The following is a 19,165-nucleotide window of genomic DNA, read 5'->3' as shown; positions in this document are numbered from 1 at the left end:
TGAAGTTATGAGTGTAGATTTCCTCTGGGTTAAGTGGTGACATACGGATTTAAAAAGGTGGAGAAACAATACTTAAAAGCACATTTTGTGTTTAGGATGTAGAAAGGCCATAAAACAGAAATGTCCCTCTATGAGCGAACATTTCCGTCTACATTTCAGATGTTCTTATGTCCCTGGATTCCAGTTTTGTGACGTGTACTGTTGGTTGTGTTTCTAAGTTGTTGACTATTTCGGATTCCAAACAATTCGTTATTTTCTGTCAAAGGAAAATTCAGAGTAATCCTAAAGCACTGGTGGGGGTTCCAAGTCTTGAAGAAAATGAAGAGCAGAAGAGGAATTTTGTGATGCTCCTTTGGCTCAGAAGATTCGGAAAGGCTTTGGGCTAATGTGCATGTCAGTGACTGACAGCACCGCTCACTTAACAGCCATGAGCTGTGTACTATTCCAGGCCTCTCTACGTCCTAAAGACAAACATCATTTTGAAAGTGGGGACTGTCCCACATCAATAGATCTTTGTTTTCAAAGCCTCATGCACAGTGGATACTTAAATAACTGAATGCAACCTATCTTTTAAATCTTACATTAAACTTATACCACTATTGATTGTTCTTTCCAGAGTGGATCTTATATTAATACTGGAAATACCCCTCATTTGTGTGGTACTTTACAGTTTATCAGAATGTCCACATAAATGCCAGGCATTGTCGTGGGTGTCTATAATCCCAGCTACTCAAGAGCCCGAGGCAGGAGGATTGCTTGAGCCCAGGAGTTTGAGACCAGCTTGGGCAACATAGCAAGACCCTGTCTCAGAAAGCCTTCCACATAAAATTCTTTTTTTTTTTTTTTTTTTTTGGGGGGGTTAAAACACTTTATTGAGGGGAACTGGGGACAGGGAACAATGAAGGTCGTAGAACGCGGAGATCAACGTCTTCGGCCGGGCTGGGACCTCCCAGCCTTTGCAGACGCCGAAAAACTTTTTTTTTTTTTAAATATTTTTAATTTTTATTTTTTGCAATTGGACATGTGAATTGGATACACATAAAATTCTTACTTGATCCTCACAAGAACCCTGCAAGATGAGTATTATTTACTGGGATGCTCAGAGAACTTAGGGGTCATACAGCTTGTTAGTGATGAACAAGGAACTTAAAGTACTAATAAACCTGATGTAGTTGGAGAAAACCTGGTGTGTTAGTTATTTTCTGCCTCTCAGTCCTCAGCCCTCAAGGGGAAGCAAAAGCCTAAGTCACCTTGGCAAATGCATTCGAGGTCCCGACTTGGACTTATCCTCAGTAGAGAGTTTTGGGTGGTGGCTCTCCTTTGGACAAACAGTTCTTGGTGGTGCAGTTTGTTCCCTCAATACTTTGTCTTGCTCTGCTGTGTGCATTCATCCATTTCTCAAAATGCTTAGTAAACATTTCTCTTACACCCTGACACCAGTTTCCTACACACTCCTCAGTAACATACTGCACCGGTGGCTTTGGAACCGGGGGAAGAAACGATAGGTTGTTTTAGTCTTTCCTCACGGTGACAAGGGGTCTTGACTGGTGCTGCAGTCCTTGGAGGGACTCAGGCTGCCCTGAGACAGCCCCCACTGCACGTGCCACCAGTGCCAGGGGCTCCCCGCCTTCCGTCTTCCCATTTCCTGTGTCCACCAACCTGCAGGGGTTGTCCTGGCCTTATATTTTTTCCCTGCTTCTCAGTAAAATGAGGAATTTGCACTCAAATATAAAGAAATAGAAACCCGCTTGTGCCGTTGACCTGCCTCTGACTTTTACTTACCTTAATCATAGATGGAGACCAAGATCTTCTTGAGACCCAGGCTCCCCGACCCCCATCTGCGTCCCTCTCTGCGCCCCAGCTGTGGTGGTCTCTTGTCTGTCCCAACTCAGTGGGCCATATTCCCTACTTCCATAGGATCACTAAGAAGGAAAACCATTCCTTGAATTCCCTGAGGAGGCCAGTTCCTGCTATTTTGGGCCTTTGTGTGCTTTGCCTTCATATAGCACACATGCCAGTTTTAGCTTGGCAGTTCCTGACTACTTCCTTGATTGACACAGACTCCATTAGCCTGTGAGCTCCTTGGAGGCAGTGACTATGTTTATTATACTCAGTGCCTGATTTCTAGTGTTCAGTACAGAGACTGGCATGAAGGAGATGCTTCATAAATCTTTATTTAATCAAACAATGAATGGATTCCACTTTCTAAGTGAAACTTTGTTTAACTCTTATAGTTCCGTTCTTCTGGAAATCATGTTCTGCCATACCAGTTGGGCCCAGCGATCAATTAGAAAGTGCTGTCTTCCAATTTCCAGATGGCTTGAATTCCCCACAGCACCAAGAGCAGGGTCAGAAACTTCATAGGACGTGGACTGATTGTAGTACACTTTTTTTTTTTTTTTTTTTTTGAGACAGAGTCTCGCTTTGTTGCCCAGGCTAGAGTGAGTGCCGTGGCATCAGCCTAGCTCACAGCAACCTCAAACTCCTGGCTCAAGCAATCCTCCTGCCTCAGCCTCCCAAGTAGCTGGGACTACAGGCATTCGCCACCATGCCCGGCTAATTTTTTGTATATATTAGTTGGCCAATTAATTTCTTTCTATTTATAGTAGAGACGGGGTCTCGCTCTTGCTCAGGCTGGTTTCGAACTCCTGACCTCGAGCAATCCGCCTGCCTCGGCCTCCCAGAGAGCTAGGATTACAGGCGTGAGCCACCGCGCCCGGCCTGATTGTAGTACACTTTTTAAAAATATGAATGAACAATGACTAAAAGCGCAATTTTCTGCTATTGGTTTTTTCCCACTAATTTGCAAATTTACCTTGGCTCTTATAAAAGCTATAGTGGAGGAGTTTTATTGTAACTGTTAAAGTTCATTTCTGATTTCCTCTAAATTACATTTTAAACTTTTCAATTTGAAGGGAAACAACAATCTCTCTCTTTTTATTTCTGCCTCACTATGCCACCTAGTGGATAATACATTTGTGACTAGGCAGTCGCCTTTGCCAATTTCCTAACCACAGATTCCGAAAAAGGGAAAAGTTAGGTCTAAAAGTTAGATCTAAAAGTTATGCTTTTAGATCACATACAATTTCTGCCAATAATTTTTGTTACTGGACAAGTATGGATGTTTTGAGAGGAGCTCAGTATTGTTTAATTTAGAATTTTAAAAAATGTTGGCCCATATGTCTGAAATTCCCCACATCACCAATAAAGGATAACAATGCAAAGAACTGTCATTGAAGACAGTTTCTATAAAAATGACATACAAGATACTAAATTCAAAGAATGAGGTCTTAAGTTTAGAAACAAGGCTATTTCAAACATCTGACTTTTTTTTTTTTTTTGGTATAACTTGCTTCAATTTCATCTACTGTTCTGTTATTACCGTGTTTCTCCCAAAATAAGACAGGGTCTTATATTTATTTTTCCTTAAGAAGATACCCTAGGCCTTATTTTCAGAGGATGTGTTTTTTTGTTGTTTTTTTTTAAGAACAGTACAACAATCTACATTTATTCAAATATAGTTAAGTCGTCTTCTTCTGGAACATCATCATAACTCTCCAAACCCCGAATTCCATCCTGAATTTCTTGCGACTCTATTTCCTTTAGAACCATTGGCCCCAATCTCTCATGTCAAGCAATAGAGCTATCACGGGGCAGATGAGAAGGGCTGCTCATCTTCTTTACCGCTCCGCAAGGAAATGCATGGGTTGTGCAGATACGCTGCACCCATCACTAGGTCTTATTTTCGGGGTAGGGCTTATATTGCACAAATGCTTAGAAATCTTGCTAAGGCTTATTTTATGGGTAGGTCTTATTTTTGGGAAAACACAGTAATATTAAGTCAAAATGATTAGTAAGGCTTGTTGATTTGCAGTTTCATTATTTTCAGTGGACATTTCCTCTATATGGGGGGTTGATACAGGAAGCCTCGCCTTTCCCTACCCTGCCTCTTGTCTTTGCTGCCACCACCCTGGAAGGAGTGTCTTCCAGTATGATGGAGCAGTTTTGTTTTGTTTTTTTCCTGTGCTGATTTCCATTAGGTGCAGTGGATGCTCATTATTGTGCTGAAGTATACCATGTAATAACACAATCAGTTATCAAGTTTGTGATATTTTAAATATATAACAAATACTTATGCAGTTGAAACCCTAAACCGTAAGCTTTTTAATTTTATCCATAGATTAATGGTTTAAAATAAGTCTCTCTTACTGAGAGCTGATTAACGTTTTCAAAGTGTCATTGCTGTTTTATTAATGTGTCTACATAAGGAGTTCACAATCCCACCCCTGCAATCTTTTTTTCTTATAGGAAAAATTTTAAAAGATTACCAGAAGGATCTTTGAAGTATAAAAATAAGTATGGTTTCTGAAAATAAATAGTATTTCTTTTATTCTTCTTGAACTGGCATTTTAAAAACCTGGCATTTTGCTCATGGCTGCAGTACTAGTAAATTGCTAAAAGTAATAGGTCATTTCACATGAAGAGACTTAGAAATGTTTACGCTTTTTAATCCAGAGTTAACTAGAAAATACAGGGGTGAGGGGAAGCAGTATGCACAGCAGTGTTTGCCATAGTGTTAGTTATAATAGCAAAAAACCGGATACTGTTTAAATGACTGCCTGGGTTATGGTTAATAAATTCTATAGTAAATGTGGTTATTTACAAATTAACTGACATTAAATAAAGTTAAATATTCAGTTCTTCAGTTGCAGTAGCCACGTTTCAAGTGCTCAATAGCCATGTATACCTACTAGTTACTGTGTTGGACAGCACAGCTATAGAACATTGTCATCATGGCAGAAACTTCTACGGAAGAGTATTGCTAGATAGGTGCCTCTCAGCCTTTAATGTGCATATTAATCACATGGGGGCTTTAGTTAAAATGTATCTTCTTATTAACAAATACAAGTTAGGGCTTGAGATTCTGCAGTTCTAACAGCTCTGGGCTATTGGCGATGTGGTAAGTAAGGGCTAGGGTCTTTATGTTCTTGCATCTATTTCTTGATTCTATAGGAAAGGTGTGCCTTTGAAGCTCAGGACTCTTTATGGCTCTTTACTGGCTTTATTTATGGGTTTAACCAGGTTCATTGATGTACAGTGGAAACATTGTGTCTCTCTCTTCTGTGTGAGCCAGGCCCTCTTTGTGCCCGAGGTCTGGGAGGAAACAATTTACCTTGTATGTTTCACGTGGGGCCAGCCCTGCTGGCAGCATGTAGCTGAGCAACTCTAATAATTGGTTTTCTAACCTGCCTTTGGACAAAGCAGTTTATAATCATCTTTATCGTGGTACCTATTATATTATGGGGTGGTGGTTTTCATGTTTGTTTGTTAAAGTGAAGCTGTGTTTTAATGTTATATGGGCTTAGTCAGATTTAAAATCATAGGGTAGACAGGGCTTTGTCTGCCTTGCCAAATTACCACCTTCCTTTGTGGCTTATTAATGGCTTATTTGTAATTACAAATAAGAATGGTGTGTTTATACCTTATTGCTTAGTGTACCAGAACTATGAAGATAGAGGTCTTAAATGTAATTATCTGCTGTTTTTGTTTTTCCCTCATATCTAGTTAAAATTGGACTCATGCAGATCTAGATTCAGATTGTGACCAGCCAACTATTAGCTGTAGGGGCTTGCCGTGGGCAAACTCCTTGATCTCTCATGCTTTGTATTTTCATATGTAAGAAAGGTATTGTGTAGGGTTTCAAGGATTTATAGCCATAAGGCACTTAGCACAGCATCTAGCACACTGTAAACACTCAGTCAGTGTGTGTCATATCTCCGTTTTCCATGGATATTAACAGAGGCGCAGCCATTAGGGAACTTGTGCATCTCTACCTACAACTGACTATTGAAAGAGCCAGAAATAAAGTCTGATGCAACTCCCTTCCTGCACCCTTTCTTTACCAAGTCTCTGCAGAAGAGTTATGGAGCTGGGTTGACTGGACCTAGGCCCACTGCTTGGAAGTAGCCATCATGCTTGCTAAGGTGTTCCGAGTTGTTAGAGTGATTGGATCCATGGCTGGTCTGGTGCCTGCACCAACCACCATAGAATTTTTTGGACTGAAGGCCAGAGATCAGTCACCAGTAGGTTCTGGAGGGCACCAGAGGTCTATAGTGGAAGAGGCAGGGTACTTCAGTGGAAATGATATAGCCACTTTGACCTGGTTAGAATCTGCCCCCTGCCACCTCTTACTTGTATGTCTTTGACCAAGTTACTTTACTTTTCTGACTTCAGTCTCCTTTCTGTGAAATGAGTATTAATCATTATATTGATAGTAGCTAAAATTGACAGAGCATTTACTATGTGCTAGCCACTACCTTGAGTTGGGTATGTGCGTTATCTGATTAAATTCTTACAGCCACCCTAGAGAGGTGGGTCTTCTTGCTGCCTGTGCTTTACAGATGGGGGAAACTGAGGCAAGGAGAAGTTAAGTAACTTGCCCAAAGTAAGTGGTGCAGCATGGATTTGAATCTACACTTTCTGACTATAGAATCTATGATGTGTTCTTAAAAAAGAAAGCCTTATTGACCTATAATCCATATACTATATAATAAAAGTGTGCAACCAATGGTTTTTTGTATAGTATATTCACAGAGTTGTGCAGCCATCACCACAATCAATTTTAGAACATTTTTATCACCCCCAGAAGGAAACCCCATACCTATTAATGGTCACTCCCCATTTCCCCCTAAAGCCCCACAGCTCTAGGCAACCACCAATCTATTTTCAGCCTTTATGAATTTACCTCTTCTGGACATTTCACATAAATGGAATCATATAATATTTGTCATTTTGCATCTGGCTTCTTTTATAGTATTTTCAAGGGTCATCCATGTTGTAGCATGTGTCGGTGCATTGTTCCATTTTATTGCTGAATCTATTATATGGATTTACCACGTTTTGTTTATCAGTCATCAGCTGATGGACATTTGGGCTGTTCCCACTTTTTTGCTATTAAAATAATGCTGATGTGAACATTCATGAACAAGTTTTTGTGTGGACATTTTCAATTCTCTTGGGTATTATAGTGTGTGTGTGTGTGTGTGTGTGTGTGTGTGTGTGTGTGTGTTTTCCTATGGTTTGTTCTTAATGCTCTTCTTCGAGAAACAAAACAGACCATTCTTACTTGGGAGTGGTCACCTTGCATTGTGGCCACAGTGTCAATGATGGGGACCTTTATGGAGAATGCTCATTCTGCAGTGGGCACCAAGCAAGGCTCTAGCATTGCTTTATTCAGTCCTCAACGGTTCTAATAGGGCAGGGATCTTGGGCCCCATTTTACGGAGGAGGCACCCAGGCCTCACCAAGGGAACTGCTCCAGGTCGCAGGGCTTGGGGAGTGTGTCAGGGCTGAGTGTAGACCCAGGTGTGTGTAATATCCTACAGAGCTCCTATGCTAGGCTATATGGCCACTGTTGTCCACCTCCCACTTGAGGGTTTACCAGCCTGGATTTTATGGAGTGCTTTCATGAGAATTTGGCCTGCTTTTACCTTTTTACCCAGCAGTAGTGGAATTGAGTGGGTACCCCAGTTCATGGATGCATTGAAGGGTAGACTATTGGCTGGAAGTCTGTTTTTGGAGTCCAAGTTCATTGCTGTTTGCATTTCAACACAACTGCTTTCAAAACTATAGATCATAACCCAGGCATATTGTCATCTTCTCCTAATTCTTTATTATTTATTTAAGTGCATGTTGAAAATATATCTTAGGCAAGGAAAGGGCAATGTGGCTTAAAAAACAAACAAACAATAACTCTGGTACTCTTCAGCAATAGATCCAGAATTGAGTCATATTCATTCTGATGACCTGTCAGAAACCCTGTTTAAACTTCTATATGTATCCTTTTTTCTTTAAATTTGGTCTACCCAGACTGTGTGTGAAAAAGCACATATCACATTCTGTCTGTAGAAAAGGAATTGGATCTGGAGGCAGGCACCAGCTTCAGATGTCATCTCCAACAGTGGTGAGCTGGGTAAACTCTCTGGCCTCAGCTTCCCTGTCTGTAAATTGGGCCAGTGACAGCTAACTCATGGGGTTGTGGGCATTCGGTGAAAAATTATATTGTTAGCCCTCAGTGTGATACCTGGCTGGGTGTTCATGTTATAATGACTTCCTTCCTTCCTTTCCAGTTCTCATAGCCATCTTGTCTCCCATCTCCAGGGTGAGTATGTGGTTTAAGGCTCCCAAGCTGTAGACGAAGGTATTTCCACATGGCTGTTCATGCCGAGAATGTCGAATCCTGTGTGTGTTATTAAACAGTAACACTGATTACTCACTGTCTTGAACACACCTTGCAGGTTATCCCGCCTGGCTCTGAACATGCCGTTCTCTGTATGCAGAACGTCCACCCACCTGACCAGTCAGTTGGCCTTTATCCCTGAGCTCACACAGAATGTAGTGTAGACCTCCCTCCACCACACACCTCCCATCTCAGTTTGTACTCCTGCCTGTGCTATCGGCTTCACACGGTGTGTACTTGCTGTGATCCCATCACACTCCCTGCCCCGCCCTGCATGGCCTTTCTTCTTTCATAAACATACTAAGCTTGTTTCCCACCTCAGGGCTTTTGCATTCGCTGTTTCCCTCAGCAATCTGGGAAGCTGTCCAGGTTTTCTTTTCTTTCTTTCTTTTTTTTTTTTTGAGACAGAGTCTCACTTTGTTGCCCAGGCTAGAGTGAGTGCCATGGCGTCAGCCTAGCTCACAGCAACCTCAAACTCCTGGGCTCAAGCAATCCTCCTGCCTCAGCCTCTCGAATAGCTGAGACTGCAGGCTGCAGGCTGAGACTGCACCATGCCTGGCTACTTTTTTCTATATATATTAGTTGGCCAATCAATGTCTTTCTATTTATAGTAGAGACGGGGTCTCGCTCTTGCTCAGGTTGGTTTCGAACTCCTGACCTCAAGCAATCTGCCGGCCTCAGCCTCCCAGAGTGCTAGGATTGTGCAGATTTTCTTATAATGAATTCTTTCCAAGCTCAGATCCCATGGCATTTACTGCTACCTGAAGTGATAATATATATTCACTTGTTTATTATCCATGTCCTCTGGTGGAATCCTCCTTGTGAGGAGAGGACTTTGGCACGTACCCGCCAGCATCTGCAGCTGTGTCTGACGTGTCGTAGGTCCGAGGGGAATATTTGTTGAGCAAGTGAGCCTGTGTCTCTGTCTGTTGTTGTACTTCAGTGAGTTGTAATTACTTGTTGACACGTCCCACTTCCCCACTGGATCGTGTGGCTGCCTCAGGGTAATTTGTCTTTCAGTCCCCAGGGCCAGGTATGTGTTCAGTATATGTTTCCTGAATATGTGAGTACGAAAGTTGGAATCTGAGAAGGTGTACCCTCAAAACCCGTGGAGGCCGCTGTCCACCACAGAATGTCCATCAGTGCCATTGGTAGAACAAGCGCTGGCCGGAACAGGCTGCAGTTGTTCTCTTGTTCTCATGGCCATTCTTTTTTTGTTGTCGTTTTTTAGAGACGGGGTCTCGCTCTTGCTCAGGCTGGTCTTGAACTCCTGAGCTCAAACGATCCTCCTGCCTCAGCCTCCCAGAGTGCTAGGATTACAGGTGTGAGCCACTACACTCAGCCATCATGGCCATTCTTCACTGTTCCCTGACCCTTTGCTTTGTCGGGGTCTTCACCCTGTGCTGTTCTTTGGGCAAACCCTGAACAAGCCCTTCCCCCACCCCCCAATCCATCCTGTTCTTTCTGACCTCATCTCATGTCTCTTGCTCACAGAAACCTTCCCTGGCCCACCTGCCCTGACCAGGTGCTGGCTCTGCAGAGCTTCCTGAGAACAGTGCTGTGTGTTTGCTCTTCATTTGATCCTCAGAGCACATTGTCCTTGGTAAACATCTGTTGGACGAATGAGTAAGGAATTAGTGCTGGCATATTTGCATACTCATGTCCATGGCAACATTTTTCACAATAGCCAAGAGGTGTGAGTAGCTCACTGTCCACTGATAGAAGAGCAGATAAACAAAATGCATTATACACATTCAGTGGAATATCATTCAGCCTTAAAAAGGAAGGAAATTCTGATACATAGATGAACGTAGCTTCAACATAGGCGAACCTTGAGGACATTAGGCTACGCGAAGTTAAGCAGGTCACAAAGACAAATACTGTACGATTCTGTTAGTATGTACATGATGTATCTAATGTGGTCCAATTCATAGAATCAAAAAGTAGTAGAATGGTGGTTGTCAGGGACTGGGGGAAGAGGGAAACAGGAAGTTGTTGTTTAATGGGTATAGAGTTTCACCTTTGCAAGGTGAGAGTTCTGAAGATTCACGGTAGTGTGAATATACCACTGTCTTCGTCTGTTCCTGCTCCTATGACAAAATACCTAAAACCGGGTAATTTATAAAGAACAGGAGTGTATTTGCCTGCAGTTCTGGATGCTGGGAGGTCACAGATCAAGGCGCCAGCAGATGTGGTGTTACTGGTGAGGGCTGTTCTCTGCTTCCAAGATGGCGCCTTGCTGCTGCATTGCCACAGGGAGGACGGGGTGGGAGGGGCAAAGGCTACGTCCTCACACGGTAGAAGGCAGAAGGACAAAAGGGCCTTTCCCCAAGCCCTTTTTTATAAGGACACCGATCCCTTTCCTGAGGGTGACGCCCTCTTGATGTCATCGCTTCCTTAAGGCCCCGCCTCCTAACACTACCGCATTGGCTCTTAGGTTCCAACATATGAATTTTGGGGCAACATAAACATTCTAGCCATAGCAACTACTGAACTGTCTATATCAATAGTTGATCCCCGAACAACGTGAGGGTCGGGATGCTGACCCCCCCGACTCCCTGCCCAGCGAAAATTCAAGTATAATTTCTGACTCCTCAGAAACGTAACTACTGATAGCTACTGTTGACCAGAAGCGTTACCAATAACATAAACAATTGATTAGCACATTTTGTCTGTTATATGTATTATGTACTGCTTTCTTACAATAAAGGAAACTAGAGAAAAGAAAATAAATAAGGATGAGAAAAGTATATTTCCTATTCATTAAGTGGAAGTGGGTCAGCATAAACGTCTTCATCCTTTCATCTTTACACTGAGGAGGCTGAAGAGGAGAAGGAAGAGGAAGAGTTGGTCTTGCTATCTTAGGGGTGGCAGAGGTGGAAGAAGTAGAAGGGGAGGTAGGAGAGGCAGGGCATACCTTTATTGAAAAAAAAATCCGTATATAAGTGGACCTGTGCAGTTCAAACCCATGTTGTTTAAGGGTCTACTGTACTTAGAAACAGTTAAGATGGTAAATGTAGTCATTTTTAGCACAATTAAAAAAAAGAATTAGTATTGCCAGAACCTACTTCCGGAAATCCCTATAGAAGGATCCAGAATTAAGTCCTAGAACAACTGTGATTTCTGGGCACTATGCATGAACTTAAGAGAAGGAAGTACTTATTTCTCCATCAGAGTAAGCTCAAGTGTTTTCCTAAGGACTGTCAGAGTGAAGGAGTGAGCTGGCCCGAAGCCCGCCTGAGTTGCGTGGCCGAGCCTGCCCGGCTTGTGCGGAGCCTGCACATGTCTGCACAGACCTGGCCCAGTCCTGGCCTCCCGCTCTGCTTCCAAGGGTCCCGCTTCCATGTGAGATTTCAGACATAAAATTTCATTTGTTTCCGATCCCGTTTAGCTCTTGTAACACTGACTGAAGAACTGTACTGAGGACTTGTTCCCATAGCGTCCTGGGGGAGCACGTGACCATTTTCAAGTGCCTATTCAGCCCCAGCACGAGCGTGCTTTCATTTCTCGCTGACGTTGACCTTCTGCGGTGTAGATGGTATTACCTCCATTTTACAAAGAAGAATACGGCATACCCAAGGCCCCACATCTGAGTGACAGAACAAGGATTTCGCCCAGTCCTTGTGACTTTAAAACTCACTTTCTTGCCTCTGCTCCAGGTTGTTTCCTGTATGGCCTCCCTCATGGTCCAAATTTATGTACATCTCAGTCTCAAGCAGATAACACACTCTTCGTTTGCAAACTGCTTGGCCCAGCCCTTTGGTATGTAACATGCACTGCAGTAGCAAGAATAACCCCGGCACCCCAAGACCAGGCTTTTGAAATCCCAGCCCCAGCTCCCAAGCCCTAGGCATCCCACAAAATCTTTGCTAGATGTTCAGAAACCTAAAATTTCAACACCACCCCCCCACCCCCACCTCCCTTCCCCAGTGGTAAAGACAAAGAAACAGATGGCAGGGCTCTTTGTTATTCTTTTATCTGCTAAGTTTTCAGAAAGGTTAGAAAGTGGAGAGAACTTTGCTGAGCAAACACTCTGTCCCCGCTGGCTCCGAGCTGCACCAACTGCCCAAGTCTTATCTTCCCCTTGCTTGTTATCTCCAAGGATGTAAAACATTTTTTCTCCATGCCTTTTCATTTCTCTGTAACACTAGCCATTCGGTTGGCCTGAAACATTACCAATTCATTTCCTGCTGGCTTTTACCTCTGTGTGTGTGTGTCTGTGTATGGGAGGGTCTACCTTGTATAAATAAATACTTTTCTGAATATTCTTTTGCATAGTATGGCTCTAAAATGTCCCATTGACTTAATAATTTCTACTTAGACTCTGAGTCATTTTATATGCCCAAAAGAAATATCTTAATGCTCTCGTTCCCCGGGAAGGGAGAGAGGGAGGAAAAGAAAGCTAATGTTACGGCCGTGCAAATCCAGACTGCTTTCTTTTCGTCCTTACAAGTGGTGCTTTTCAAAGCGTTTGGCGTCCCTGCTGTATGGATGTGTCACTGTGCAAGATGACAACAGGATTTGCTGGGAATGTGGGCCACTATTGTGTCCGCCTTACGTAACCACGTGGAGTGATGGAAATGGGTGAGCAGCCAGGGATGTAGGCGGTGGCCTGACCCATGATCTCCGGAGGCCATGAAGACTGCTCAGGTCTTCCACAGGATGTGGATCCAGGCTGTTAAAAAGTTGGGGAGATTGAAAGGCCATGTGAGTCCCTCTGCAAGCTGTTGTCCCCTTTTTCTTTCCCATCATTTCTTTGCAGGGAGGGAGGGGGAGCCAAAACCCCTCTCACAGTGACTCCTTTATCCTCGGATTTATTTGTGTGCTTTCTGGCAGCTTTCGGCAACAAATTGTGAGGTGGTAGATTGTAGTCAATGGTGGGTTTTTAAAATTCTTGTCTTATTTTTAGCAGACCTATGCAAACCTGATAGCCTCTTTTTGGATTTGTGGCTCAAAGGCTGCTGTTTTCTGTGTGTTGGGAACCTGCAAGCGTGGTTTTGATTCCTGGGTAGAGTTTAACATCCTGCCTTGTGTGTTTATTTGTGTTTGAGAATTTCTTGTTTTGGGATGAAACTTTTTGCTTTCTTATTTTGCAGAAATCTGTACCCTTATTCTTTTGTCTAGCTTCAAAACTATAGGGAAAAAATATGTTCTTTTTTTTTTCTTTTATAGTTTGAGCTTATGCAGTACTGTAACATGTATGTTCACTTTTATGACTTTATTTAGCATGTAACTTATGGGCATCTTTGGGTTAATCTTTGGTTTTAGCTATAACCTCCATCACTGGGAAGCAGCACTTTGTGGACATAGAACATAAAAGTTGCGTGTTCACTTTGGGCAGTGAAGATGTTGACATCTGTCTTGTGGTTGGTTTTTAATATGTTTTGCGTGTTCTTTATATAATACATATAGAATTTTTATTTGGCCAAGGTTTTTCGAAGGAAGGAAGCTTTATACAAAAGTAGAAGGTTTTTAAAAAAAAATCAAGTAACTATTAATATTTGCCTTAGTCCCATTCTCTTCTTCAATCATACAAATACCTTACTGTTAACACAAAGTTTTTTATTTATGGTAGAAAGATTAGCTCACTTTCAACTTTCCATGGGGTCCAGGAATGACTTGTTATGATATGGAGGGGATTGTCATTAACACTATTTACGTGAAAGGTAAAAGTGACAAGGAAAAATGATGAAAAGGACATTGAGGATGTGCCTTGCAAATGGGATGTTGACGGTTGGGGCTGAAATGGTGACCTGGCATCCCTGCATCCTCTGCTTCCCAGATTTAACCTGCACCTCCACCCTGCCCGTGCCTTTCTCTGCCTCCCTCACACCTCTCAGATTACTGGTACCACCTTCCACCTTGCCCTGTCTCCACTCGAAATTATTACACTCTCTTTTGCTCTTTGAACTGTGTTAAAGATTTGGCATTAGGTATGCCTGTACCATTCTGTTTTGGTTGGTATTGGGTCCTTCACCAGGGATCAGTGTTCAGTTTGATGTTCACCCACTCATCTCCCTATTTGTTAAACCTATGGAATGTTTGGTACCCATAAAAGAATTAAGTATCTAAATCATGAAGCATAATAATTAAACACATACCATGAGCCCATCACACATATACATAGTAGACCCTTACCGACCTCACTCTAGCTCCTTCCCAAGTCACTTCATGCTGAGTTTTGTGTTTTTTATTCTTTTACTCTTTCTTTATAGTTTTACCTTGTACATGTACACAAAGGTATCCCTAAACAAAAGATTAGTTTTGTTGGCTTATTTTTTTTTAATTTTTTGCTGTTGTAGAAATCATGTAACATAAAATGTACCATCTTAACCGGTTGTAAGTGTACAATCAGTAGTGTTAAATGTATTCACGTTGTTGTGAAACATTGTTTGCTTTTTGGACTATATGAAAATATCACACTGGACAAACTCTTCTGGGATTATTTTTCACTCAACATTATGCTTGAGATGCATCCGTGTCATGGTGATGTGTGACTGTGGTTTTCACTGCAGTACAATATTGTATTTTGCTAATATATCACAATTTATTTCTCCATTCTGCTCTTGCTAGATATTTTGGTTGTTTCCACGTTTTGGCTGTTGAGAACATTGCTGCCATGAATATTCTATACGTGTATCCATGTACACATATTCACACACTTCTCTAGGGCCTTGGAGAGGAATCATTAGGTCCGTGAAATGTATATATCTTTAATATAAGTGTGCTCTTCCTGTGGCCCTGCATGTAAAGATCCCCAAATGCTAAGCAGCCACCTGCTGACATTCATGCAGAGAAAGGTCAAATGAATATCGATAGCAAATCTGATTTGTGCACAGCCAAGCACAGGCTGGGTGGGGCCAGAGCCCACTGGCCCAGTTTGAATGGCATGAGCTCAGCTCTCAGCTAAGCCGCTGCACGCTGGCAGCCTGTCCCCAGGGATAGTCCCCGAGCTGATGTTCTGAGGAATAATTATGTGGGGTGCTTTGTGTTTCTGGAAAGGTAATATATAAATGAGGCAGGGAAGATACACAATGATTTGCATTTGGGGTCCACCCGTGGTTAGTTGGTAAACTCCACAACGGCTTTGGTTATTTTATTTACTAATGTATCCAAAGTGCTACAAAGCACATGCTTGGCACATAGTGGATGCTCGGTAAATATTTTTTAATGAATGTTCTGTACTTTCACAGAAAATGCAGTGTTTTCTGTGAGACTTTTGCAAAAAGGCTCAGTTCTGTGGGCTAAACACACATGGATATGGTGTATGTTTAATGCTCAAAGGAGCTAATAAAGTTTATTTTTACTCAATTTCCCCACCTTTAAAATTAAGGTTTTATATTTATCATTTAGTTTAGCAGAGCATATATATTCTTTTAACATTATGTTTAAGTAGTTAATGGTTATGTCAACCTGTTAACCATAGGTAAGAAACAACCTCTTAGAGTTTGCTCAGTTTCGTTATCGAATTGCTGAGAAGTAAGCACCAAGCTAGTTTACAGCAGGGTCTGATTGATTGCAAATTTGATTCAGCCCATCGGTGGTGGTAGTGGTAGGAGATTAATCCTCTCAGACAAATTTAATTTAAATCTCCCTTACAGACGCACAGGAATACTTAAACTGTGATCTCATTATGGAAGGACTGTGAATTTCAAAAGCCAGCTTCATTCTACTTGAGCGATATTTTAAAAATAAAATTTTGCAGGAACTCATTTATTTGGCTAAATGATTTAAAAAACACTTTAAATCTGAAACTTTTAAAAGAGAGTTTGCAGTTTTTATATTAAAATAAAAATGTATTCTAAAAGTAATAGACTCATAAAAATATTCTGTCATACCCTAGCTCCTTGGGAAATTCAACATTTTTTTTGTATCTTTCTAGTCTTTTTCCTATTCGCTTACATAAATATATATTCATGAAAATAGGAATAAATAATGATGTTTTTTATCTTGTTACCCCCCACCCCTACATCACAGACATTTAAGTATAGATCTCTTTATATGTAACCAATCCCCTACTGTTGGACATTTGATTAGTTTCCTATTTAATAAATTATAGGTGATTATAAACAAATTTATACATATCTAGGTTATCTTTGTGCACATGTGTGACTATCTATATAATAAATTTTTAGAAGTAGAGTTGATCCATGGAAAGCGTGTCCATATTTAACATTTTGATACATAATGGTAATTTGCCCCGGGAAAGTTTTGTACCAATTCCCACCACTTATGCCAACAGTGGACAGACCTGAAAATGTATAATGAATTATGTCTGTCTCTATTTTTCTCTTTCTCTTTATTTAAAAACATGGGCATCATGGTAAAAACATTTTTTTTAAAAACTAGTGAACATTAAATAATTATTTTCCATGCCTCCACATTTCATCGTATTGATGTGCCTTCATTTAACCTAAATATCACTCCCTGTCTGCATGTTCCGTACATACCATCCTCCAGCCCTAGGGATGATTGTCCCAGTACTGGTCAGTTTTTTCCTGATGATTTTAGAATAATTTTGGGAGGGAGGGTGCTATATGATTTTTTTTTTCTCAACGTGTGGGGTTATACCTGTATCCAAAGAAGAGTTGGCAGCTGTATTTATTTTACCGCAACTTCCAAAAATTGAAACTTGCCAGCTTTAAGGTAGAGGAGGAAGGTACTGAGAGGATGAGCTTGGAAAAGCACGTGTGCTCACAAGGTCATTTCCAGGTGGTAATGGCTTGATTTTACTGAAGCCACATCTGAACATGAAAGTGGCAAGGAGGTAGGAAGGTATTCTATGGAAAACGAAAGGACAACCAATTCCAGTTTACTACCAGAGTTCAATTGGGTTTCTGCTTTCCGGTTCCCTTTAAGAATACTTCTGAAAGAATATAAAACTTTATTAAAATCTTGGAAAGTGTGTTATTCTGGCATACGTTGGAAAATGCTATTTTAGACATAGATAATAAGTGAGTACATAGAGGGAGAGAAACTAAAGAATTACAAATTCCTCTCCATATGAGTAATCAGTTGCAGCTACTCAAGAGTAAGCTAGTTTACTTTCCTCTGTACAAACAAAACAGCCTCTGCTTGACCCTTTCCTATCAAAGGGAATAAATTATCTGCTCCAATGTATTATTGGTTGATAATCGCCTTTTGTACCGAGCTTCTTTCCCCCAAGCCTTAGAGTTTAACTAGGGAAAACATTATTATCTGGATATTTTTCAAGTCTTGTCTGTCTCTATTAGTATCAGTGCAGGAATGGCAAAATTGATTAAAAATTTTTTTTAATGTAGAACAACCGGTTAGTTTTTCTTAAATTATTTTAATTTGTATATAAATTCAGCAAGGCTTTTTATTTATAAATAAATTTAGATTACTTTGTATTCTTATGTTTTAGGTATTCTCTATTTAAAAGATATATAGCTGGATCTTCTTGTTTCTAATCTAGTCTGACAATCTGGTTTTTTTAATACTGTGATTACTTTTCTATATTCTTCTATATTTTTTTCTACAATCATAGTTTATGTTTTATATTTGCCCTGCTATTTCTACATTTCCCTTTTACCTTCTTTTGGATTGAGTATTGTTTTTTTTTCATTTTATTTTTCCCCTCTGCTCTTTTGGAAGTTATGTCCTCCAAATTATTCTCATAGTACTTATCCTAGAAAATCAAACATGTAGATTTAACTTAATGAAGTTCAAAATTAATCAGTAGCTTTATCTTGCCCTTGAATAAAATATTTAGAAGGTTCATCATGACTAGGTTCTCTTGATTTATATACTATTTTGCTCAGTGCTTTGGTTCTATCTTTTTTTAAAAAATAAATTAGACATTATTAGTATAATTGCATTGGTCTATATGCATTTAGGTTTACTGACATTCCTTCTTACATTTTTAGGCCTTCTGGGATTGTTTTCCTTCTTAAATTTATTCTTTGAAAATTCTTTTATTGCTAGTCTATGGTAATACTCTATCCTTGTTTTTTCTTTTAAATCTTTTCTGCCCTCTCAATTCACAGATAATGTTTTAAAGATATAATTTTAAGCGTGATAAAGATACCGTTTTTGATTCACCCTGCTATAATGTATTGGGTTTTCTAAAGCTGAGAAATCTCCAATTGTGGAAGAGCCATTACTTTGTGGGCATTGCGTCTGCCCTACACTCTTACCTCTTTTAGGAACTCTTACTCATTTTTTTTTTTTTTTTGAGACAGAGTCTCACTTTGTTGCCCAGGCTAGAGTGAGTGCCATGGCGTCAGCCTAGCTCACAGCAACCTCCTGGCTCAAGCAATCCTGCTGCCTCAGCCTCCTGAGTAGCTGTGACTACAGGCATGCGCCACCACGCCTGGCTAATTTTTTGTATATATATTAGTTGGCCAATTAATTTCTTTCTATTTACAGTAGAGACGGGGTCTCACTCTTGTTCAGGCTGGTTTCAAACTCCTAACCTCGAGCAATCCGCCTACCTCGGCCTCCCAGAGTGCTAGGACGGGAACTCTTACTTTACTCTTAACCTCTTTTTCACATTTCCCACTTTTGAATGCTTTATGCCACATTGTAGGCAATTTCTTCACATTTGTCTTTCAGTTCATTGTTTTCAACTGTATGTAGTATATGGTGGGAATCCATTGTTTATGTAACTTCAATTATATTTTTCTCATTTCTAAAAATTTTATTTACTGCTTTTTCAGATTTGGTTGGTCATTTTTGATGGTCTCTTGTTATTTCATTAGACTCTCAATAACCCCTTTTAATTTTGATACATATTATATATATTCTTTTTTGTCTGTCACTGATATTTCCAATATGTACAGTCTTTGATTCTTCAGTTTATGTTTCCTATATGTTTCATGGTTTATGTTTCATGGTGACTGGAGTATGTTTAAATTGTGAACTCATGTTCCTTAGATAGATAGTGTCTTTGAAGGCTGTGTTTAG

The 19,165-nt window shown here is 40.7% G+C and overlaps 1 protein-coding gene across 5 annotated transcripts in view; it reads left to right on the top strand.

Moving 5' to 3' along the window:
• TJP2 (tight junction protein 2) overlaps positions 1 to 19,165 on the top strand; it is a 92,724-nt gene that overhangs the window by 36,010 nt on the left and 37,549 nt on the right. The window contains exon 1 of one of the 5 annotated variants that reach the window (XM_012736913.3): positions 12,190 to 12,946. The exons of the other annotated variants lie outside the window; for them this stretch is intronic. Coding sequence (XP_012592367.2) covers positions 12,875 to 12,946 — 72 coding nt within the window. The 5' untranslated portion in view covers positions 12,190 to 12,874. Of the gene's footprint in view, positions 1 to 12,189; positions 12,947 to 19,165 lie in introns of those variants that run through there. 5 annotated transcript variants of the gene reach the window in all.

The sequence above is a fragment of the Microcebus murinus genome, chromosome 12, assembly GCF_040939455.1.
Source record: "Microcebus murinus isolate Inina chromosome 12, M.murinus_Inina_mat1.0, whole genome shotgun sequence".
NCBI lineage: Eukaryota > Metazoa > Chordata > Mammalia > Primates > Cheirogaleidae > Microcebus > Microcebus murinus.
This window is presented reverse-complemented; position numbering and strand designations above follow the sequence as displayed.